Genomic DNA, 22,507 nt, shown 5'->3' on the forward strand with positions numbered 1-22,507 from the left:
GAAAGGTCCCTTCTGTGGTCCTGTCCCACCCCCACCATAGTTGTTCTTAGGTTTAAAGTGGAAGATGTGAGGAAAAATAATTGTTTTGGTTTTTGTGTAGTCGCTTTAGCTACAAATTCTGTATCAAGCAGTTTACAGGCACAGCCTGAGAAAGAATTTTAGTGAGATTTCAGTTGTTCAAAAATTCAGAAGTGATAGAACTGAATTGTGTGATTTTAATGCAAAAAAAAAAAAATCATAACCTGAGCTGATGCGGTTCTGTAAATTGAGCCGTAGAAGTCAAGCAAGATGTCTAGATGATAAGGAACAGTTAGGGTGATTTTCATCTGCATTAATTCAGTCATCTGCAAGTTAGACTTCCAAGTCTGAGCCATCTCTCTTTGGAGATGATGGAAAGAAACAGATCAGATGAATCACCCTCTGCAGGTGTCTGTTTTCTTTGTGTGGAGTGCTTAGGAAGGCTGGCTCGGAGTTCTTGCTTTTTGATATGTAGTTAGATGACATGAATCCCACCTGCAGTGACTACTTGTGAAAAAGTTTGACTTAACAGCTTTAAAATGAAACCACTGGGAACTCTGAAGCTGGTAGAAAGAAGTACTCTAGGGGAGTGGATACCATCTTTGCTGTTGGATTGTCCTTTTTCTTCTTACAGCTGTCTGCCTCTGTTTTTTGCACCCTCTCAGCCTCTGCAGCAAGAGGCAGTGCTTCTGCAAGCTGTTAAACTACATAAATGGGATCCCTCCTTAGGAAGGAGGGTACTCTATGTGGGTCCTTTTGGGGAGGGGGAGGAACAGTATGTCATATAAACCATATCTATCGTAACATCTCTGTATAAAATAGACGATTTAAAGGTGCTTAAGTGATCTTAATTATGCTTTGTCTGAGTCTTGTGGTCCTCTCTCACCTATACCCACGTTAATATAGAAATATACATTAAAATGCAGAAGAAGCAGACTGATGTAAAACAAGGTTATCGCTGGTCTCATTAATGCCTGTTCAGTTTGTTGAGTTTGGAACTGTCAGAGCCTGCAGAAATCCCTGCTGCTGGGAGTATCTGATAGCACCTGAGGTGCTGACAGCATACTGCTAGCTAGAACAAAGGGGAGAAAGTAGTTTTTCAGCTAATTTCATACTGTCAAAAGAACACGGGAGCCAGTTGGCAATGATTGTAGAAAGAGTGTCACCATGTGGTAAGGTGAAAAATTTCACTTTTCTTGATTTGTTTCCCATTTCTTCATTACCCGCATCCTATACAGTATTCATAAATCATAAAAAAAATTATCATCCAATGTTAAGATTTTGTGTGCTTGTCTTGCCATGCTTTTTATTTCCTATGAGTTACAAATTTCCATTTATGCATTCTAGAGCTGACTATTTTTTAGCCAAATGTCTTCCAAGAGGAGTTGTATCCCGCATCAGTTTCTTCTGACAATAAATTTGTGCCTCGATTTGTGTTCAGTGATTTAAGAAATGTATATCTGGAAAAAAAGAGTTGTTGAAAGTGGCTAGAAACCCAGAAGCTTACCCGTACGGAAAGGAAATGAAAGAATGATACTGAAGATGCTGATTTTCAGGATCTGTGGCAGACAAATGTTATAGTGCAAGGAATAGAGAATTACTGAGAAAAAGAGGTAAAAGGTAGACAAATGAAAGGTGAAATTGAAAGTCAGGATTTCTTGGAAAGAAAAAAGAGGCACTTGTAGTAAATGCATAGAACTTGCTGCATAATTACAGTCAAGGGCATAAAAATATTTAAAAGCAATGTTTTGCTGTTAGTGTAGTTTCTGAGGTTAATTCAGTATCCACTGGAGTAAAACACAGGCTTGCATGTGGTAGAGCATTGCCTAGCCATGAGCACTTGGGGCGGCGAGAAGCCAGATCGGATCTCGGGAGGTGTGCACCCCAGCAATGACCTCTGCTGGTACCGCAGGTGCAGCCGTGCGCTGCTGGCTGTGTGCAGAGGGGAGAAGGTAGGCAGCTGCTGGGGTGACGTCTTCTACTTGAACATCTGCTCTGTATTTCTCATGAGGAAAAGGTACTGGGCTGGATAGAGAGCTGCGGGAGCCAAATCTGCCCTAGGCCTGTCAGTTAGACTGCATATGAGTCAGTCCAAGGGTGCTTGGAAGGAAGAGAGGAGGAATACTAGTAGGAAGAAAAACTGTTTCATGCCATTTCTAAAGAGAAAAAATGCCAGGCTGAATTACAGAGGCTTGCTTGTTTGGTAACAATAATCTCTTCTCTATTTGCTTCCTATTTTGGTTGGTTGGTTTGTTTAGGTTGAATTCTCCTACCCTCCTCTAATGCCTGGAGAAGGGCACGACAGCCACGGCTTACCAGAGGAATGGAAATACTTGCCATTTCTTGCCTTGCCAGATGGCGCTCACAACTACCAGGAAGGTAAGAAATTTGAGAGGAAGTTGCATGTGCTAAGGCCTCCCACCTGCTTCTACTGCAGGCAAATAAAAATCCAAATATCTGAATAGTTCATCAACTATTCTTTTTGCTATTAGATTTCTTGCACTACTTGTTTAGGCTGCAAAATAATTGATAAATATGATCATTTTTTCACTTTAAATTCTGAAGAAACATAAAATTGTATCTTCTACATCAATAAATCAGTTTAAAGGTTACATATCAGTTGTGTGTAGTCCTAACACAAAACAAGGCTACCAGCTTTCCTTAAAGAAGCTACCTGAGTCAGGAATTAGCTCTTGAGTAAAACCTAATCCAGTTTTGAGCTAAGGGAAGATGGAAATTCTGAAATTCTGCTTTCTAATGTATCTACTCATTATTTATTTTCTTATTTCTGTTAACATTCAGTGATTCTTAGAAAGACCTACAAGCTATTCAATGTCTGTAGCAAGGCATATTTTGAAAACCAGCAAATATAAAATGTAGGATCTTCAGTGTATTTGTCAGCAGAATAGAAAGATAAAACTTTTTTTTCACCATGTAGTTACCAGCAAGGTCACTGCAGGAGTTTTTTTTTTTTTTTCCTTTTTTCAGTTTTATTGCATTATTTGTTTATTATTGCATGTATTTGTTTATTTGACAGCAGTTAGTTCATCACTTTGACACTTATTTGCTTGTTGTTTTCATATTTTTTGTGCACAGCAGCAAACAAGGAAGTCACTTAAAACAGCAAAATAACAGACCCTTTAATGTTACTTTTAATATTATTTTTTTTTCAACCTGATGTAGTTAGCTTTCTAATCCTCCAGCTTCCAGAGGCCTTTGAAAGCAGAGGAAGTCATATCAAAAGAATCCCCTTCCCAGCAGCAATAAGAGTACCTCTGACTCTGCACTGGGTCATGATTTTTGTTCTTTTTCTGCATTGCTAAATATGTAATGAGCAGGAGGCTATGTTCAAAACCAGGAAAATTGTATGTAACCTCACTTACCTGTTCCCTCTTTGCTCATCACCATCCAAGCTCAACTTTGGCCAGTTTCATTGTTGCACTAAAAGTTTATCAATATGTGGGTTTTGGTAAGGGGAAGAAAAACAGACGTGGCAACAAAATGGTTGTAAAGCCTGGTGTTTTGTAGACAAGGATACACATGAACGTGAAATTGGTAAATCTGATTCAGATGAAGTTCCAGTAAACATAACTGTTAATAACTGTCTCTTCCATTCTGAGTTTTCAACTAACTCCCACTGGCAGTTAAATTTTTGCAATGAGCATGGCGTGGTGCAAGAAATGTGTTAAAGTCTTACTAAAACTCCATGTGATCTCCATAATGGCATTATACTTATTCAAGGGAATATTTTTTCATATATAACCCTTCTTTCCATTGGACTCAATGCATGTGTGATCATTTATTCTGCATTTACTACAGACTGAGTAAAATGTTTTTGTTTTCCTTCAAAAAAGATTTCATTCTACATTTTGAAAGGCAAACAATCATAATGTGTATTTTTATTTAATTATGACTTAGCAACATTTTTTTGGCACTAGAAGCAAGTGTGTGTATATGTGTGTGTGCGTGTATGTATCCCAAGCTGTAACCCTCACTTGTGCCGTATTTTACAGGGATTTTTTTTTTTGTTCATGTCACACTTGCACAGGGGAAACAATTTTTGTGTGAGGCTAGAGTTCACAAATCATTTTTGCTATCATAGTGGTGCTGTACATGAGTATCTACCTTGGTAGGGGTAGGGGTGTCAGCAGCTCTAACCTTTCAGCTGTATATGTCCTCCTTAATTGCAGTGAAGGTAGAAAAAAAAATCAGCTTCCTGATGTCATCACACACCTGCTGTACCACCCAGTCCCACCGGTTCTGTGGGTCTTGTCTTACAGTGCCCTGCCTTTGCTCTTCCATACCGAATTGGGAAAGTAGCATACCTGTTGGTTTCAGTGGTGCATCTGTGCTGTTAATAGCTGCTTCTGAACATTTGTCAGTGGGCTGATAAAGGAGCTTAGGCTAAAGGTGAGGCTGTTGTCAGAATATCCATATTGGCACAGCTGGAGCTTCTTACACAAATTATTGTGCTATCAGGAAACTCTAATTTGGGTGTAGGCTTAGCTTTATAGATGACTTTTTCCTTTTTTTTCAAATCTCAGAAAACGCATGTGCCAGTATATTCAGCAATAACCCTTTTATAAATAAGTGATGCTGAGAACAAAGATAATGAGCACTTGTTAGTGACTTATGAAACATTCTTTTCTTTTTCATAGATACCGTGTTTTTCCATTTACCACCAAGATGTGGGGATCAAACTACAGTATATGGTGTCTCTTGCTATAGGCAGATTGAAGCAAAGGTAACTTTCCAATCTGTGAATAATACTACTGAAGTAATAGACTTGAACTACGATTCTGAAATTCAATGGCTCTCATTAACACCAAGATTCAAACTACATGATCAGTTTACTTTAAAAACTATCTGTGAAAATTTACTCAGTAGGTAGCTACAGAACTTGAGAACTATTTATTTCCCTCATGTTATCGGGCATATATTGTGATCTTTTGAAATGTCCAAGACAATTGACCAATATGTTTTGGTTCTTGAGAGAACCAGGTATCAATCCCAAGTAGCAAAATGAAGCTGACAGTCTGTCAGGCTGTCAAGACCAGTTGCCAGGAAGTAAGACTCTTGGGTGGAAGCTGTTTAAATTTCTCCACTGTGTGACTGCAAAGAATTTTGGAGTATTTATTGGGTTCTGGCCATGCAAATGTAGTGATGTTTCTCTTCACCTATTTCCTTTGCCAAAAGTATGCTTGCAGACTGGACCAGAATCTTGCCATTCATTTTATGCAGCTATGTAGCTGCTTACTGATACTGAACTTTTAGCAGGAAGCTGGAAAAACTGGTAAGAGAGCTACAGTGTATATCTGATCACACTTTGGGGAAAGATGTGTTTGATCTACTGGAGTGTACCCAAATTTTCAAAAGAAGCAGCAGTAGTATTACCTATGTAATTACAATTGTGTTACTACAGTTTTTTTTAAAACAACAGCAAAACCACTCCTTTTCCAGTGAGATGCTAAGAATCTGGAATGCTGTGTGGCTTTGAGCGCTGAAAGTGTCTTGCATTCAGAAGATGCAAATTTTGTACTCTTTGTCTCAAGTGCACCTTGATTACATTTGAAGTTTCTCTTTATGCTGTAGGAGACATCTTCCACGTGCAGATTTTAGCTCTGTTTCTTTTGACCATAATCCATGTTGATTTTAGTTCACTCACTATCTTTACAGCCAGTCCTCACTGTATTCTGTGATTGAAGTCTTGCTCTATTTAACTATACAATTATTTTAACTTGGCTTTTTTGTGTTCTTGATTGCAGTTTATACTGTTTGCTAACCAATTTAGATAAAATAGATTTTTAAATTGAACTCTTTGGAACAAGTAGAATATAAAATAATGTGTGTTTCATATAGCAACTCCAGCGCTCTTCCCATCTGGCTTTTTGATGCGTGGGCTGCAGTCTGCACACTTGCTGTTTTATGCAGTTGAGTGAATCACTTGGCTGTATTTCTGCCCTCACCCTTTATAGTTGTGCTGTTGAGTAGTAGGACCATTTGGTCTGGCTGAGAATGGAGTTTGTTCTACCTCTTTTATTTTATGGATGGCTCAAAGAAAATTACTGAGTGTAAAGCAAACTGCTCCCAGGCCTGACTGACAGACTTTTCAGCCTGATCCATTTTCACTGATAATATTAGAGAAGAGTAAGTGGTGTGTTGTGGCTTCTTCTTTTCTGTTACATAACCTTGAGTTTAAAATGCCATTGCCTTTTCCAGGGCTACTGCTGGGCTATTCCAGGGCTGTTTATTTAGTGTCTTTTAAGCAGTCCTCTGCCTGTCATCACAGCTGTGTTTGCATCTGTGCTGTGTGCACAGTGGGATGAGATCACAACTCTGACAAGTCAGTGCTTTGACCATTTGTATTAGGTAAAGACACTGTTACATCATTCGGATATTCCTCCGCTGAAGGCAGTCAGTTTTAGGATTTTGTTTAAAAAAGGGGCTATATGGCAACTAGACCTGTAAAAGAGTTGTTCTTGAAGTTGTGTGGGGGTAATAATACTGTAATACTTCTATTTCTTAGGCATTAAAAGTACGGCAAGCAGACATCACCCGAGAAACAGTGCAGAAAAGTGTCTGTGTTCTCAGTCAGCTGGTAAGAATGTTTGTTTAACTCTCAAAACACTTCTAAATACCATAGTAAAATCGTTTGGTTCCCATATTCTTGTTTGGAACTTCCAGCTCTAAACATACAATTTTTTAAATCATTGCAGAGGGTAACAAAATGGTGAAGTAAAATTTAATCAGAAGGCTTTGGCATTTGGATGAGCTGCCTTGAATTGGTACCTCCTTGTAAGAGAAATTGTAAAAGTGTCTGCCTGTTGTCAGGGACTGGGATATCTATTTGCACTCCTGCTGATTCTTAGGTGCTACTAATTCTTCCTTTCATATGTATATTTATATATATGATATCAGGGTTAGATCATTATTATAACTGAAGGGGGTGGCTATTGACAACTGTGAAAGATAGTCACAGATATACTTTTGTTTTGAGGGGCCACCTTGTACTTCTACTTAGCAAAAGCTACCACTCTCCAGGCAGGGAATAAAAGTTCTTTCTGCACTTAGAGCTGAAGAAAAAGCTACTATTACAGCTGCATGAGCAATATATAAAGCAGGAAAATACCTTTCCAGAAATAAGCTCAGTGATGGTATAGTATGTGCAAATGGAAAGAAAATAGTTACTTAAAATGAGCACAGGAGAAAGATGTTGCAAAGTAGTAACTAAGGAGTTGGATCCTTCCATTCCCGCCCCCCCCCCCCCCCCCCCCCCGTGAACTGTGTGTAGTAGTTAGTTGACTATATTGCAGGATGCGAATGGGAGAAAACTTAAGTTCTAAACAAGTGGACTACATTTTCTTTTCACTTGCTTTTGTTTGTTTTCCTTTCAAGCCTTTGTATGGGTTACTTCAGGCAAAGCTGCAGCTCATCACCCATGCGTATTTTGAGGAGAAAGACTTCTCGCAAATTTCAATTCTAAAGGTAACTTAAGTACTGCCCATGTAGAGCAAGGCCTTCAGTATATGGCTAAAGACTTCAGCATTTTGAACTAGTGGTTTGCTCAGATATTCTGTTTTCATAGGTTATTTGGCTATTCAGCTCCTGTAATAAATTACGGGAACTACATGACCCTCAACTTTCTGATTTGTATTGAAGTACAAGAACAAGCATGATAGTCAGCCTGTATCTCCATTGACTCCATTAATAATACTTGACGTTCTTTCTGGAATAAAACATTGAAATCTTTGAATAATTTTTTTTTCTTATTCTGGATTTTGTGCCTGAATGACTAATGACTTCCATTGTTTTTGTTTGGTTGGTTGGTTGGCTTCTGTTTTAACTTTTCCAGGAACTTTATGATCATATGAATAGTTCCTTGGGAGGGACTTCACTAGAAGGGTCACAAGTTTATCTTGGTAAGTGATTTTCCTGTACAAGTAGCAGAGATAATGTTACCCTAATCAACATATTCCCTTCCTGAGCTAATTTGCTTATGTGCATTAACAGATTAAGCACAAAGGTCAGTGTGCCTGCACAGTATTCTGTTATGCTTTTCTTTATTAATGGATTTAAATAAATGTCAAATAAAGGCAGTTCTGCTTTCATAATGGACGTTAGTTGTGAGTTGTGTCTTGACCTGACAGTCTGACAAGTGACTGCTCATGTGCTTTTGAGAAACAGTACTTAATTTTTTTAGATGATGTTTTGGAGTACTTGACGTTTTGTCTACCTGTTATTTGGGAAATCTTCCATTTGATTCTGACTCTTACCTGTGTTTGCTGAATGTACAATGTAGGATTTACTTCAATGTTTCTGTAACACTGCATTGCAGCCAACAGTAGCAACTCATTGTGACTGTTCATTTTGTTACTGTTCCTGCACAAAAGAGAGAATGTGGTATGAGTTCTGCTATTAAATAACCACATTCATGTAGAATGCATAATGAGTGTATCCTCTCCCCCCACAAAATGGTGACAAAAAGTAAAGTTAATATCTTTACTAGCCATTGAACTGGAATAATTGCTGTCTCTTTGGTATCCCAGGTCTGTCTCCTCGGGATCTTGTTCTTCATTTTAGACACAAGGTAGGCTTTCTCTGCTAGATTTATAAAACAGAGCACTTATTTTGAGAGTAAAATGCTTTGTGACGGTATGAAAAGTAAACATGTCTAGACATACCTGAGCTAGAAGTAAGAAGATTGTTCCCTAAGTATTTCTGCTTACAGCCTCCTGATTTTCCTTCCCCTTCCACCTACAGACATTCAGTAAGTTCCAGACTGAGAAATTTTGTCTGTCTTCTGTATTTCCTGGAGAGTTTTAGGTTTCTGTTACACTTCTTTAGTTCTGTCCCAAAGTGGTATCTCAATTATGGTCTTGTTTCTATTTCCTGTTCCTTGTCGAATGAATGTGATGGAAGAATACTGCTAAAGTCATTGCAGACACTTGGAGCGTTTTTCCTGTTACCGTGTAATTTTTGCAGCTCTTGGCACCATACAACCTGAAAGTAATTGAACCCCTCTTTTTTGATAATGACTGTGGAAATGGACTGTTTGTATACTGTAGCTAAGTTACAAATAGCATTTAAAATCTTTAACTGAGAAGCATCAAGGAAACAAACATGAGATTCTGGATTTAGTGGTTTATTTGTGCATTCTTAGTAGACTCTTGTTTCTCTTCAGATGTCTTCCAGTCATGCCCCAAAATTGCCTTTTTTTTTTTTCTTTGGGTATAAAAAACCTAGACAGCCACCTCTGATCTAGATGTCTTGTCTGTAGATGTCTAAAATTAGGTAAGGTGAATGCTATTCTTGGTATTTGGCCCAATTAATTGCTGTGATTCTGTGAAGTAACTCTTCTGTGTTTATGCGATTTACTGCTCTTTACAATTCTGGAATGATACAACATGTTCTTTATTTATAAATCACCTTATATAATTCAAATTACAATTCCTGTCTGCGCAGTCTTTCATTTGTGCTTCTCAAATGCCATTTTAAAGAGTGCTCAGGTGGAGAAAAACAGTGTTCCGATACCCATTGACTGGTCAGATGTATCTGATCATTTGACAGGAAGTGAATAACACGAAATTTTGAATAAGATTAAGCTTGCACAGTAATTTTGGTAAATGGTACAGCTTCGTTTACCATGTTTTTCCTTTGTTTTTTTTTCAGGTCTTGATCCTTTTTAAATTGATTCTTCTAGAGAAAAAGGTATCATTTTTATCTGAAGCAGATAGTTGAAATGGAAATGTAGTTGAAATATCTTTTATATTAAGATATGTGGAACATACCAGTGAAAAATAAAGTTAAATTAAAATAAAGTATCTGGAGTTGTATCAGCAATTTTGCATACATGAGTAAATTAGGAAAATATGTTCAAAGTAACTGTTGTGTGTTGATGTATAAATTTGCCTCTGCTACTGTTATATCCATACTCTATTAATAGCTGTGAAGTAAAATATTAAATGTGAGCAGAGTAACTTAACATATTATAAAAGGTAAGAAGGGAAGCACATAGTGTAAATAGGTATTTATGTGAAAGAGCAGATGGAAATGTTGAGACCTAAAAAGGAGCAAACAGCTTTACAGATTTTGCTAAGTAGAATTTTTGATTCAGGCTTTAAATAGGCATACCAAAAGAAACTGGTGCAAGGAATGTCTTTCAAACCTGAATTGCACAGACAGCTGGAGGAGACAATGTGAGAAGTCATTTTTGTCAAGTCATGCTGAGTAAAGTCAGAGCATATATTGCTATAAACTGTTGAATTCTGCACTCAGTGTTTTCTTTGGGGTATCTTGCTGTCTCAGAAACAATGCCACTTTAGCAAGTTAAGTGGAATCTACAAAATGTACAAGCAGATCTGAAATAGTACACACATTTGTTTTCTTGTCTCAGGGTATTAACAGAAGAAGAACTTTCAGTGATATGAACATGTATCAACTCCCAGACATATTTATATTTATGAAGACTTTTTTTGTCTTGTGCTTTAAATTTTACTTTCAGTTCTCCAAATTTCACTTTTTTTCCAGTGAACCCACTGAAGAAACCCAGCTTCTCTATTGATCTGTTTAAAAGCTTTTAAGCTGTCATTTCATCGTGACAGTTCAGAACTTGGGCTTACATAAACAAAATACTGAGCTACAATTTTCTGATTTGAAATTCAATTCTACAGAGCTATTTTCTGAAGCTTAAGCAACAAGTCATAAATGCACAGAAGGAGCAGAGAAGGGAGGCTTTCCCAAGCATGTTCATGTGACTCAAACGTGAAATTGTTTTGAAAATAAGTGGATACTTATTGAATAAACCTGTGAGATTTTTTGTGGGGGTTGTTTTTTTTTCTTTCATCCCAAAGCTCCAACAGCAAGACAACACTTCCAAGTTCAAAACGAAGAGTTTGGGTTTTCTGGTGCTGCCTGTTTTTGGCAGACGTTAAGATTCAAGAATAGCTGTGGAAATCTGTATGTTCAAAGACCTTAAATATAATACGCAAGAAGCCACAAGTAATCAAGTAATGCCAATTTTCCTTGAGCTGAAAAACACCTCACTGCCACAGACTGATTTTCTTTAATCCCTAGCAATTTGGTTGATGCTTTTCCACAGACTAAAGGGATTTTATTTTTTCACCTCTCAGCTGTTATTAGGCTGGAAGACTACTTCCAGGTGATCGTTTGATTTTTCTGCTGCCAGGACCACACAGTTTGCTGATGTAAATGTTGTAGGCCATATAATGTAGGAGGAGTAACAAAGCGTGCACCCATACAGATGGAAAGATGGCAGAGGGACTACTTGGTGGAACAAATACAAAAAAGTGCTTGGCGTAACTAAGCAGTCCACCCGAACTAAAAGCTAAATTTTGAATAGATTTCTTGAAAACAAAGTACTTCTTTATAGACTTAGCAAAACTTACTTTTAAGCCTACAGAAATAACTAGGAATACATGGTATGTGAGAATCTAAAACTGGAAGAGGTATTGTGGGGGTCCTGTTCCCCGCTATTGCATCCCGTATTTTTCATACTGACCAGTATCTTAAAAGAAGTTAGAGTTCATTCCTACTGGTATCAGCAGAAATTCTTTTCTCAGCTGATCTGCTTGTTCTTCGCATCATGCTTTTTTCTGTGGTTATTGGAATTTGAGTTCACCTATCTTGAACACGGGGGGGGGGGTGGAGAGGGATGATTGTACAGGGTAATACACACAGACTGTTTCCAGCTGAGGAACCATTAACACTATTTAGTATGTGTTTAGGACTGCATAGGTCTTTTAATTTGTTCCATCAAATTAGCAGCTCGTAGATGTGCAAGTGGATCTTAAGTTACTCATCGGTCACTTCTAAAGCGACTTCTGAGCTTACAGCAGAAGTCTTTTTTTAATGCTAAGTCCACGAACTTGCACTTTTAATTTCATTATGCACCTATAAAACTGGCCTGCAAAGTCATGAAGTTGTCTGTGATAATCCTGTATTCCTTTGCATTGTTGATTCTTTCTAATTCTTATTTGTTTACTTCTATTGTTCTCCTTTTTCACAGAAGGTGTAAAAATGCCATTATTAAACAAGACCCGTTTCTTTATTCTTCCTGGTTTTTTTTTTTGTTCCTCCCTTCCTCTGAAGGTCTTTCTTGGAGGAACTTCAGTAGTAACATTCAGTCAGCCTTCTGTTTCTTCTTTCACTGCTAGCCTTTTACATCCCCCATTTGAATTCTTAACTAATTTACTATTACTAGTCTCTGTAATTTAATTAAGGAGATTGATACTACCTTCAGTAAAGCACTTAAGGCATAACATGGAAAAACAATCATGTTTTCTGTTTCCATAAACTCATTTTTTTTATCATAGGAAAATATCTCTAATAATGCGTGCTGCATTTATCCTGCTTTTTGCTTATCTGTGTATCTTTAATATATTTTCTTAGAAGGGATTTTTTTTCCTGTGTAGATTTTTGTCAGAATTCTGGAATGGAGATTATTTGGTCTCTTTGATTTATAACAGAGACACTTTAATGTACTACAAATTAACAACAACTGATGCAGAGTGCTGGAAATAACTTCTTGTCAGTTGTTTAATTGGATTTTTTTCTAAAATTGATCCAATCAGCATGCTGGATCCAAAAAAGCAGTCAAAAAAAATCTTGACTGAATGACTAATGATATATATTATGCACACAGGCACATATATATAACATGTATTTTATAATATAGAAATACACACTATACATATTTAAATATTTAATTTGAACAGTTGTGAGAGCTTTTGTGGGTAAGCAGACTTCCTTTTTAAAATAAATAAATTCCTTGACTAGTTTGCAGGTGTTCTTTGTCATACTTAAGTGTAACTTTTTATTTTTTATTTCTTTTTTTATTTTCCTCCCTACTTCCCTTCTCCTCTCTTGCCCTCTTCTCCTGTTTTTTCCTTCTTCTTTCCTTCCCAGGTGCTGTTTTATATTTCTCCAGTAAATAGATTGGTGGGAGCTCTGATGACGGTCTTGTCACTATTTCCTGGTAAGAAGAGAAATTTGGACTTCTCAGTTACTACCAGAAACCATATTAAAAAGTTGCCTGTACTGTTTCACGTGGGAAACAACTTATGCAACAATAGTTACATTGATATATTGACTGAAAAATGTCTTAACTTGTATGCGTGTGCATGTATTGTGGGCATATATCCTAACATTATATGCACTCTATGGGTTACCTATTAGAGCCACTGGATCTTCTGTACTGCCTGTAGGTAACATAAACGGCACTCTGAATTAGTCAAACGTTCCTGCAAGTTCCTTAAAAATCAAATATTCCTTCTGCATGTGCTTCTGAAAACAAAACAGACAAACCCTTAACCTTACTAATTCTTAACTTGTAACCAGTCTCCTCAAAGCAAAAAGTTGGGGTTGCTTCTTTTGGGGAGAGAGGTTGGTTGGTTGTTTTTTCAAGTGCTGTTGTAAAATACATTATTTCCACTGTGTACACAAGGGCACTTTCTTCATTTTCTTTAACAAAAATTATTTAAGTTTATATTGAGATGCTAATTTCCATGGGTCCTGTCACTTTCCAGGTATGATTGAACATGGTCTTACTGACTGCTCACACTACAGACCAAGAAAGAGCATATCGGAGGATGCTGTCTTGCAAGAAATTACACCACGGTTAGATGACTCTGTATCTGCTGCTGATACTTCAAATACAAACTTGGGAATGGGGAAGGGAGGCAGGAAGATGGCAGGAAACCATTCGCTGGGAGGTCAGAACACAAACGTGCCTTTCTCCCAGTCAGAGAAGATTTGCAACGGAGCTCAGTCCTCCAATGGTACTGTGCAGCACTTGAAAGTTCCTTCCCGCACTTCTCCAGAGTCCTCTGAAAGTGAATGGGAGACCTTAGATCCCAGCATTTTAGAGGAGTCTAATATGAAAGAAGGAGTACGTGAAAACGCAGCATCAGAACAGGCTGAAAATCTCCCAAGTGAATGCAGGAGTTCAGAAACCCTTCCAATCACTGTGCAGCCCCAGGCAAATACAGGACACGCAGTGCTTGTTCCAGGACTGGTATCTGGGTTGGAAGAGGACCAGTATGGTATGCCGTTGGCTATTTTTACAAAGGTAAACAGGTTGTTTATAATACCAGGTAACTCATAAAGACTTCTGTTTTTCAGAAGTGGCTAATAATTTTAGTTACCCAGCTCCAAATGGACAGTAGGGTACTACAAAACACGTAAGTAAGTCTCTGACAAGTGACTGCGTGTTCATAGGCAGGTGGAAAGAGCTCTTGTGTGTCTGAGGGGTGTGCACACGCACATACATTCCCCTTTCATACATGCACTTCTGTACTGTTTGCAGTTCTGCGTGATGGTAACCTCTAGACCCAGCATGGTTAATGAACGGTATCTATGAGTAACCACTGTTTTCTTTTACTCTGAAGAATTGTTGATCTAATCTGTATGGGTCAAGATCAGAGTACTTAAGTATTTAGATACCTTAATCCAAACTAAGTTTCTGAAAGCTATCTTAGCTCCCTCCTAAGCCTGTTTTCCTTCTCTTATGTATATATATATTTCCCCCCCTTCCTTATATAACACTACCTGGTTGTCTGTGGCTCTCCCCATGCACAGTGCTGAGCTGCTCAGCTTCAAGCTTTCACTAAAAAATGCCTAACTGAACTCCAGGTATCCCAGAGTTCCTGTACAGGCTTTGATGGGCATTGTTCAATAACAAGCAATACATCTACCAGAGCTGGTTCTCTGTATAAAATGGAGAAAATGCCTCCCTTTTAAAAATAGCTTTGTCAGTGAAAGAAGTGATACGATACCTTTTTGTTGTTGTGTGTTGTTTTTTTTTTAATGTAATAACCCTTTAGGTGAGCACTTGCCCAGAAAGCAGAAGATTCAGATCTATTTCCTGAAGGTTATGAGGTTCAAAGTGGCATTTCTTCCTTTGTAGACACTTGTGTTTTCTTGCAGAATGTTGTATTTGACAATGATATTTGAGCTTCTTGGAATACCTTTCATTGGAAAGAGTACACTAAGTGGGTCCAAGTGAGCAGCTCAAATGTCATCTTCCCTGTCACTGTTAGAAATAGTTTTTCAGCACTGATGTAGAGTCTGGTGTTTGTCTTTATGGTCTGTCTAATCAAAAGAATAGCCTGTAATTTGTATTTAATTTAGGTCTGTTGAAGAACAAGATTGAAAGCAAGAATCAAATCATTGATAAGGAGGCCTAAGTGTGCAAACTTAATTTGCCACCAAGCTCATGAAATGGAAAAGTAAATGACCTTAAAGAAGTTGGCGGTTTCTACGTGTTCACCTTCTATTTCACAGAGGCACTTTTCATCTGAATACATTCAGTGTAATTAAACAGAAATGGCTCTACATCTCAAAATTACCAGAAAAATATGATTATAAGTTTAACCACTTACTGGAAAGCTTGAATCTCTTTTGGAGCTCTCATCTCTGGGTTGTTTTATGCCATGCCATGGAAAGACTAACAAATTTGAATAGGAGGAAACTTTGCCAGATGATAAAATAATGTATCCAAATGCATCAGAGCATAGGGAAAAATAGGTTGTGATACTTGTTTCTTTACTAGCAGTTCTGTAAGAACTAAAACTCGCTTCAATTGTATTCTTTAAAAAAATAAATTGAACAAGGGCACAGAAATAAACATTGTTATATTTACAGAGAAATTGGACTTTTGGGAACTGATGCTTGATCTTTAAAATAGTGAAGTTTCCAACACTTTGCTACTTACATATACAACAGTTAGACCTTCCTTTACCAGCATGGGCTATATTTTTCTGATTTTTTTTTTCTGTTTTAGGTTGGTGATTCCATCTCAAAGCACTGTTGTTCCTTTGACACAGGCTGTTTTTGCTTTCAGCCGATAAGTGCTTGTCATCTGGAAAGCCATCCCTGTGTTCAATATGGCAAAAGGGAATAGTGCTCCTTTCTTCCATATGTTTCCAATTACTACGCACTGTGTGATAAAGTACATGTGCTCTTTGTTTCTTTCCAGTATGCCGTTAGCTTTTCTGGGCTTCTGCTAGTGAATAAACTGTGGTGTGCTTTATGCAAATGAACAGCTGGAATTAGGCTTGAGTATTAGTCCTAGAGTTATGGTGTTCCTATATTTAAAACTAAAATTAAAATAACTACAGCTGTTTCTCAGTGCTCTTCGAATATCTTACCTCAAAGCCTTATGACACTTCTTTCAAAATGTGTTGTGTTGTTTGTGTTTTTTTTTTTATTGGAGTGTGGGATGCTAGATTAATGTAAGCATGGAGTGTTTGAGGAGCACAGTGCGTTGCTTTCTATATTATTCTCTTTTAAAGCCTGCATATGCTCATCAAAAAGTGATTGTTATCTCTAGAACTTGGAAATGTCCATCTATCAAATGTGGATATCAGTCCTGTATTTTTCTAGCTCTCCTGCATTGTAGACTTGAGGCATGTCAAAAGAGCTCATGGTGTGCAAATGGAGAGATGCATCTTCATCTCTGCTGACTTCCTGTCTCTGAACTGCCCTGAGAACTCATTATTGATGCATATTACTTATTCTGTTACCTTGTAAACACTGGATTCTTGTCAATTCACCTTGTATTTCAGTCCTGAGACTGGAAGGCAACACAACCTCTTGGAACTCCCAATTTATGTAGAATTTGGTTCCTTTACTTTGCGGATAAAATACAGCAAAACAACAGATAACTGCAGCTGAAATTGTAGTAACCAGTGTTGTTCATTCCGGGTGAAATGTGCTAACTTTTGTTAGGGACATAACTCTGAATAAAGACTTTTTTTTTTTTTTTTTAGAGGAGAGGGGGCTTTTGTTAATCCTCTAAATATCTCTGTTGCTTTAGGGATACCTTTGCTTGCCATACATGGCACTGCAGCAACATCATCTCCTGTCGGATGTAACAGTCCGCGGCTTTGTTGCAGGAGCCACCAATATCCTGTTCCGTCAGCAAAAGCACCTGAGCGACGCAGTTGTGGAAGTATGATCTTTGCATTTGAACTTCGTGAACTGGAAGGGAGGGAAAAAAGAGGTTGCATTTTGAATGTATAGTTTTGGGTTCATGTCTGAATTTTTGAATTACTTCTCTATGAAATAAATTCTTAAATGCTGAAGGGTATTCCGTTTGTATCAGTTCTTGGGGTAGGACAGAACTTTAAGCTGTAATTAAGGTGTAATTTTACTTTTCATGTCACAGGCTTTTTCATCTTTTTCGTGGCTTTGGATTAAGCTCTTCAAAAATGAGTGCTCTGAGCTGAGAAACATACAGTTAGAGAATAAAACGTGTTAATGATGATTTCCTCTTGATATAATTGACATGTTAAAAACAGTATCTCAGAAAGCAATATGTCTGTTCTAGTAAGTGTATACAACTATACAATCAGCCTAGGATAGCTACATATTGATAGTGAACTTCATAAATTGAAGTGAAAATCCAAAAGAGCCTCTAAGAAAACACGTGAACACCAATTTTCTCTTGCCAAATCCTTTCAAATGAGCAGCTTTTAACTCTGCCTGGTTGATGATGAGGTTCTGGTTGTGTCAGAGCAGTAGCTGACAGTGAGAACTTTTCACTCAGGATTTCTTTGGTCATTTGTTTCTTCTTGATATTTGTTGAGACTGTTGCATTCTGATTTAGGTAGCTGCTTGTCAGTAGCAGTATGTAGTAGTATGTTTGAGCAGTTTTATTTAGATAAATTTTTACCCTTGGAATTATTTCATACAGATAGAAGATGCTCATGTACAAATCCACGATCCAGAACTCCGTAAGATCCTGAACCCTACAACCGCTGACCTAAGATTTGCAGATTACTTGGTGAAGCATGTAACTGAGAACAGAGATGATGTTTTCCTTGATGGCACTGGATGGGAAGGAGGAGATGAGTGGATCAGGGCTCAGTTCAGTGCTTACCTTCACGCGCTGCTTGCTGCTGTGCTGCAACCAGGTAGAACAGATACCCTAGACAAGACCTTGTCTAGGAATTGAGATGAGGGTGGGTGTAAAAAAGTATTTGTTCTGTTTCATTACATGTGTGGCCTGTCATTGGATCTCCCTCTGCCTAAAGTTTCATTTTGTGCTACTTTTTTTTGGTTGTCCTTTTCTGTCTTTGTTATTCCTTGACAAGCTTATTACTCATTCTTCACAGCCTTACAGACCCGTTTCTTCTCTGTTTCTCCTTGATTTAATTAAGCTTTCATTATAAGTAGAAGTTCCTGAAACCCTGTATATGATGAAACTTTTACAAACTTGGGTGTCCTACAGAGTTGTTTGAGACCTGAAATTCAGTTTGGGGAACTAATTGGATTCAAGGAGGCATGAAGTTAAGTGGCTCTTTTTGGGAGGTTTTACTACTGTGTCTCATCTCTTTTCCATTCCTGCTATGGTCTTTAGAAGGGATTCACTTAACTGTCAGCTAGGGATTTTACCAGCTTGTGTTTCCTGGAGCTCAACATTTTTTGCCTTAACTCAGAGGGAATACTCTGTGTTGCAGCCTTTCGTGCATGAATGCAGCCAAAAGAATCAGTGGCTTATTTGTGGAAGTTTGCCAACCACTAACCCTCTTGACTTCATACTCTTCATGATTATTCTCCTTTCACACCAGTAAAGTAACTCAGTTTCTGTTCTGTGGTGTTTCTGAGAAGCAATGAGATCAAAAATGTGATTTTATAGTCTCAAAGGTGAAAAGTTCTTTGTCTGACAACATTAATATTTTAAGATGATTAATAGTTTGATAATGGAATGTCAGGCTTTTCATGAAATTCATACTACTTCACTGTCTGGTTCTAAAATGATTTCCCACAATCTTCTGTATTTTAAAGGGGTTGTTATGATAAGTTGATTCCACAGTAGCTCATACTGTGGTTTTGGAGTGGATTTGAAATTTACTGTATTTGAATGAGCATTAACATAGTACAGCAAATCCTAATGTATCTGACCAAAATCAATGTAAATGATGTTTTTGTTCTCAGTTACCGCGTGGCCTTTCTCTGCCCTTTCTGTCTTTGCCCAGAGAACAAGTCAAGAGGTCTATGTTTGTGTGACTTTCTTTTTCCAGTTGAGCTCTTCACTTAGAACTTTACAAGTTAATTAAGAAGAAACAAAACCAAGCTTTTCTCATTTTTAAGTGTTTCGTTTTGTCTTGGCTTTTTGTATTTGGGACACTTGAAAATAATAAAACATTTTTTGAAATGTTAGGTTCTTTGTACTAATATTGACTTGTCTTTGATTTGATGAGAGTCTGGAAAATTCCAGTTTTTCTTTAAAATGCAGTCATTTTTCTTCTATTATACCTGTAGTGAATTGCTACAAGTTCACATCTGTATTTTAATTTCTCAGACAATGAGAAGACTTTGTCAGACTTTGGAACACCATTTGTAGTAGCCTGGAAGAATACTCACAACTACAGAGTATGGAATAGCAATAAGCATCCAGCTCTTGCAGAAGTAAATTCTAGGTAAGGAACTGATTTTTAGGATTTAACATGGAACGTTCCAGTTATGAGCAGCTACGTACACATCATTCTGTAGGATTAGTGCCCCTCTTGCTCCTATTATAAAGCCTTGAGGGTGAAAACTTAGGATCCCATGCAGTAAAACTCTGAGCACAGAAATATTCTTCACTGAATATTTCTGTTCTTCAATACCTTACTCTAATTCTGGGATATAATTTTATGAAGAAAACTACATCCAGAGTCAGAACTGAAACTTGAACAAGTCAATTGATGGCTGTCCTGAGCTGTAGAGAGTTTGTTATTCCTCCGAATTGCCCTCAGATGGTTTTCCTTTCCATTAGTTGCTTCCAGGTATACAAGGAATAGCCATGTCCAGGAATGGAGGGGAGCTGGCTGAGTTAATGCTGCATCTGCTGTAGTTTAGGTGGTTTTAAGTGCATTTCTATTCCAAGATTAGATGATGCCGGGCTTGTTAACACTATAGGCTGTGTATGTGTTTTGTTTAGCACCCGTTTGTACTGTACTGCAGGGAGTTTTGCTAGCTTTTGTTCTTGCTTTGGCAGCTGCTGTTGTTTGAAGACTGTTGTTCTTCAGACTTACAAAGCTCTTTTGGTCTACTTAAGGGTTTCTGGTTTGTTTTCTTTGCATGCTTTTTCTTGCTAGGAGAAGGTGTCTCTGCCTTAGTGTGAAGAGAAGGTTCTTAATATCTAATATGTAAATAGAAGGCACCTTACATGTTAGTTTATAAGAAACCTGAGACCAAGTAGTCAATATGACCTAGCTTTCTATGAAGTAATACAGTGCTGTGTCTAAAATAAGGGGATTTTTTTTTTTTATATAAACTATGAAGAGGAATGTAACTAGGAATTGAAGTTGTCGTGATGCAGGTTAATCGTGGAAAAGTATGTAATGCTTTTCTTGTTTTTTTCTCCTCTTCTAGCCACCCATTCCAGGGACAATACTCTGTATCAGATGTTAAGTTAAGATTGTCGCAGTAAGTATGTTGTAGTAGCTTGATATGTTTTGTGGTTTTTTTTAATGGTCTGATATTAATAACTGCACAACTGTTGCTATCATGAACTAAACAAAATAATGGTTTAAATCAGCTATGTGCGTGAAACTGTATTCAAGGTTCTGCAAAAATGTCACATCTAAAGATGGACAGTTTATCTGAAATACACTATTTTGTGCTGGGCTTTATGTAATAGATGCGTGATTTTTGCATTGCAATTATGTCTTCTGTGTTTTTATTTTTAAATTGTAAATTAAAGCTATTAAGCTTTCATTGGTGTTTTTCTATATGTTGTCTTTAGGTTCAGTTATTTGGAGAAAGTGTGTTTGTTTTTTTAATTAGCTTTGGTTTTAATACGGCATTCTTCTCGAACTTTTTAGAAGTTCATCATATATGAGACTGTTCAGACTCCGTTCAGTTTCTTCAAGATACAGGTTTAAAATGAGATTTACACAACCTCTTATTGCACCAAAATAATCTGAACTTTGAGGTGGTGTTAGCTCTTACTGTCTAAAACTCAGTAGTGCTTGTTATTTCTGTAGCAGTTTGGCTGCAACAAAAGCCTCAGTCTTGCAGTTAACTCTCTTATTTATGCACCAAGCAAGACATAGCTAGTTTTTCCACTTAACTGTGTTGACCACAGAACATCAGAGACTAGTTCTGTAAGACACCTGCAAATCAGCAGTACGTACATGCTGCTAATTCTGCACCTGTCTTGACCATAGACTATTACTTTCAGTATACTGTGAGGAAACTTAAACCAAATGCTAACATAGAGCAACAACATGAGCAATAAAAAGGGTTCAGACTTCAGCCCAACAAATCTTGTTGCTTTTGCTGGCTAGTGGCAGATGAAATTTCTGTGATAACAACTGAGAATTGCAAACGAATCAAGATTTGTAACAAGATAATTGCCTTCAATAAAGTGCCTGCTGATAGCAGCTCTTACTATTAATGACTGGTCCTTGTAGAAAGACCTGAAAGATCTGAAAGGTGTAGAGGCATCTACAATCTTTGACTTGCCCTGATTTTGTTTTTGAAAGGAGAGACTCTTCTACTATTCTGAGCACTCTTAAGTGAGTGTAAAAGGATCTGTAGTTCTAAATTTCTCTAGTTATAAAAAATATTTTTAAATAATGTATTTTGCAAATTGAGCCTAAACTTGTTCTTGATGTACTCTGTTCTTTCTGCTTTTTGCATTTACACTGAAGATTTTTAAAGTATTCAAGTTAATAAAGAAAGCTGTGAATAGGGACAAGAATGTAACATGCTGTGTTGTTAATAAGTTTGACATAAATAGATTTGCAAAGTCTGAAATGTGGACTTGAATGTTACAATTTAAGCAAATTTTATTTTAAAGTCATCGCACTCATGCAATGGAACTGATTATGTTCTCCTTTCCAAGTGATGGTAGCGTCTTTATTCTTCTCACATTTTTAATCAAATGTATGAGAGTGAACTAGACTTCATCAAAAATTTGCTGTTAGGGCAAGGTACAAAGTAAACTCTATATGGAAAAAAGAATAACAATTGTTCAGTAACACTGTTTTGTTTAAAGCTAATAGTTAGGGCTAGAACTTTCCAAAACTACTGAAAATCCTGCTTTTGTAATATGGAACAAATATGTATTTTGGTAAATGTTAGGAAAGATACTAGCATGTTCTATAAAAATGAAATGTTGGGTATTTTGATTCCTGTCTTGCTGGCTGTATCTCATCTTCCTCAGAGAAGCTTGCCTAACTGGATAAGATGTATGCAACCTATACAGGAATTATGGGCTTGATAGTGCTATATAGATCTGTGTGCATAGATAGATATTTTAACTATACACTTTATGTATGTACACCTGGAATTAATGTCAGTTGACTAAGTCTTCAGTATCTCTTTTGTTTAGCTCTGTGCAAAACAGTGAACGTGGAAAGAAGATTGGAAATGTGATGGTATCCACTAGCCGAAATGTTGTGCAAACAGGAAAAGCTGTAGGTAAGAAACTTATTTTGAAGAAACTTATTTTGAACCAACTTGGATCTAACAACAT

At 37.3% G+C, this 22,507-nt stretch overlaps 1 protein-coding gene across 4 annotated transcripts in view; it reads left to right on the plus strand.

The window, feature by feature from the left end:
• Nucleotides 1-22,507, plus strand: part of AVL9 (AVL9 cell migration associated) — a 42,841-nt gene that overhangs the window by 14,740 nt on the left and 5,594 nt on the right. For 3 of the 4 annotated variants that reach the window (XM_080582975.1, XM_080582976.1, XM_080582977.1), the window contains exons 2-15: nucleotides 2,277-2,397; nucleotides 4,677-4,762; nucleotides 6,545-6,616; nucleotides 7,414-7,503; nucleotides 7,871-7,937; nucleotides 8,565-8,605; nucleotides 9,688-9,726; nucleotides 12,943-13,012; nucleotides 13,563-14,104; nucleotides 16,853-16,987; nucleotides 17,732-17,951; nucleotides 19,343-19,460; nucleotides 20,398-20,451; nucleotides 22,364-22,452. In XM_080582975.1, coding sequence (XP_080439101.1) covers nucleotides 2,277-2,397; nucleotides 4,677-4,762; nucleotides 6,545-6,616; nucleotides 7,414-7,503; nucleotides 7,871-7,937; nucleotides 8,565-8,605; nucleotides 9,688-9,726; nucleotides 12,943-13,012; nucleotides 13,563-14,104; nucleotides 16,853-16,987; nucleotides 17,732-17,951; nucleotides 19,343-19,460; nucleotides 20,398-20,451; nucleotides 22,364-22,452 — 1,744 coding nt within the window. Of the gene's footprint in view, nucleotides 1-2,276; nucleotides 2,398-4,676; nucleotides 4,763-6,544; nucleotides 6,617-7,413; nucleotides 7,504-7,870; nucleotides 7,938-8,564; nucleotides 8,606-9,687; nucleotides 9,727-12,942; nucleotides 13,013-13,562; nucleotides 14,105-16,852; nucleotides 16,988-17,731; nucleotides 17,952-18,197; nucleotides 19,303-19,342; nucleotides 19,461-20,397; nucleotides 20,452-22,363; nucleotides 22,453-22,507 lie in introns of those variants that run through there. The other variant, XM_080582978.1, reaches the window with a different exon arrangement.

The sequence above is a fragment of the Anser brachyrhynchus genome (genome assembly GCF_964034855.1).
Source record: "Anser brachyrhynchus genome assembly, chromosome: 2".
Taxonomy (NCBI): Eukaryota; Metazoa; Chordata; class Aves; order Anseriformes; family Anatidae; genus Anser; species Anser brachyrhynchus.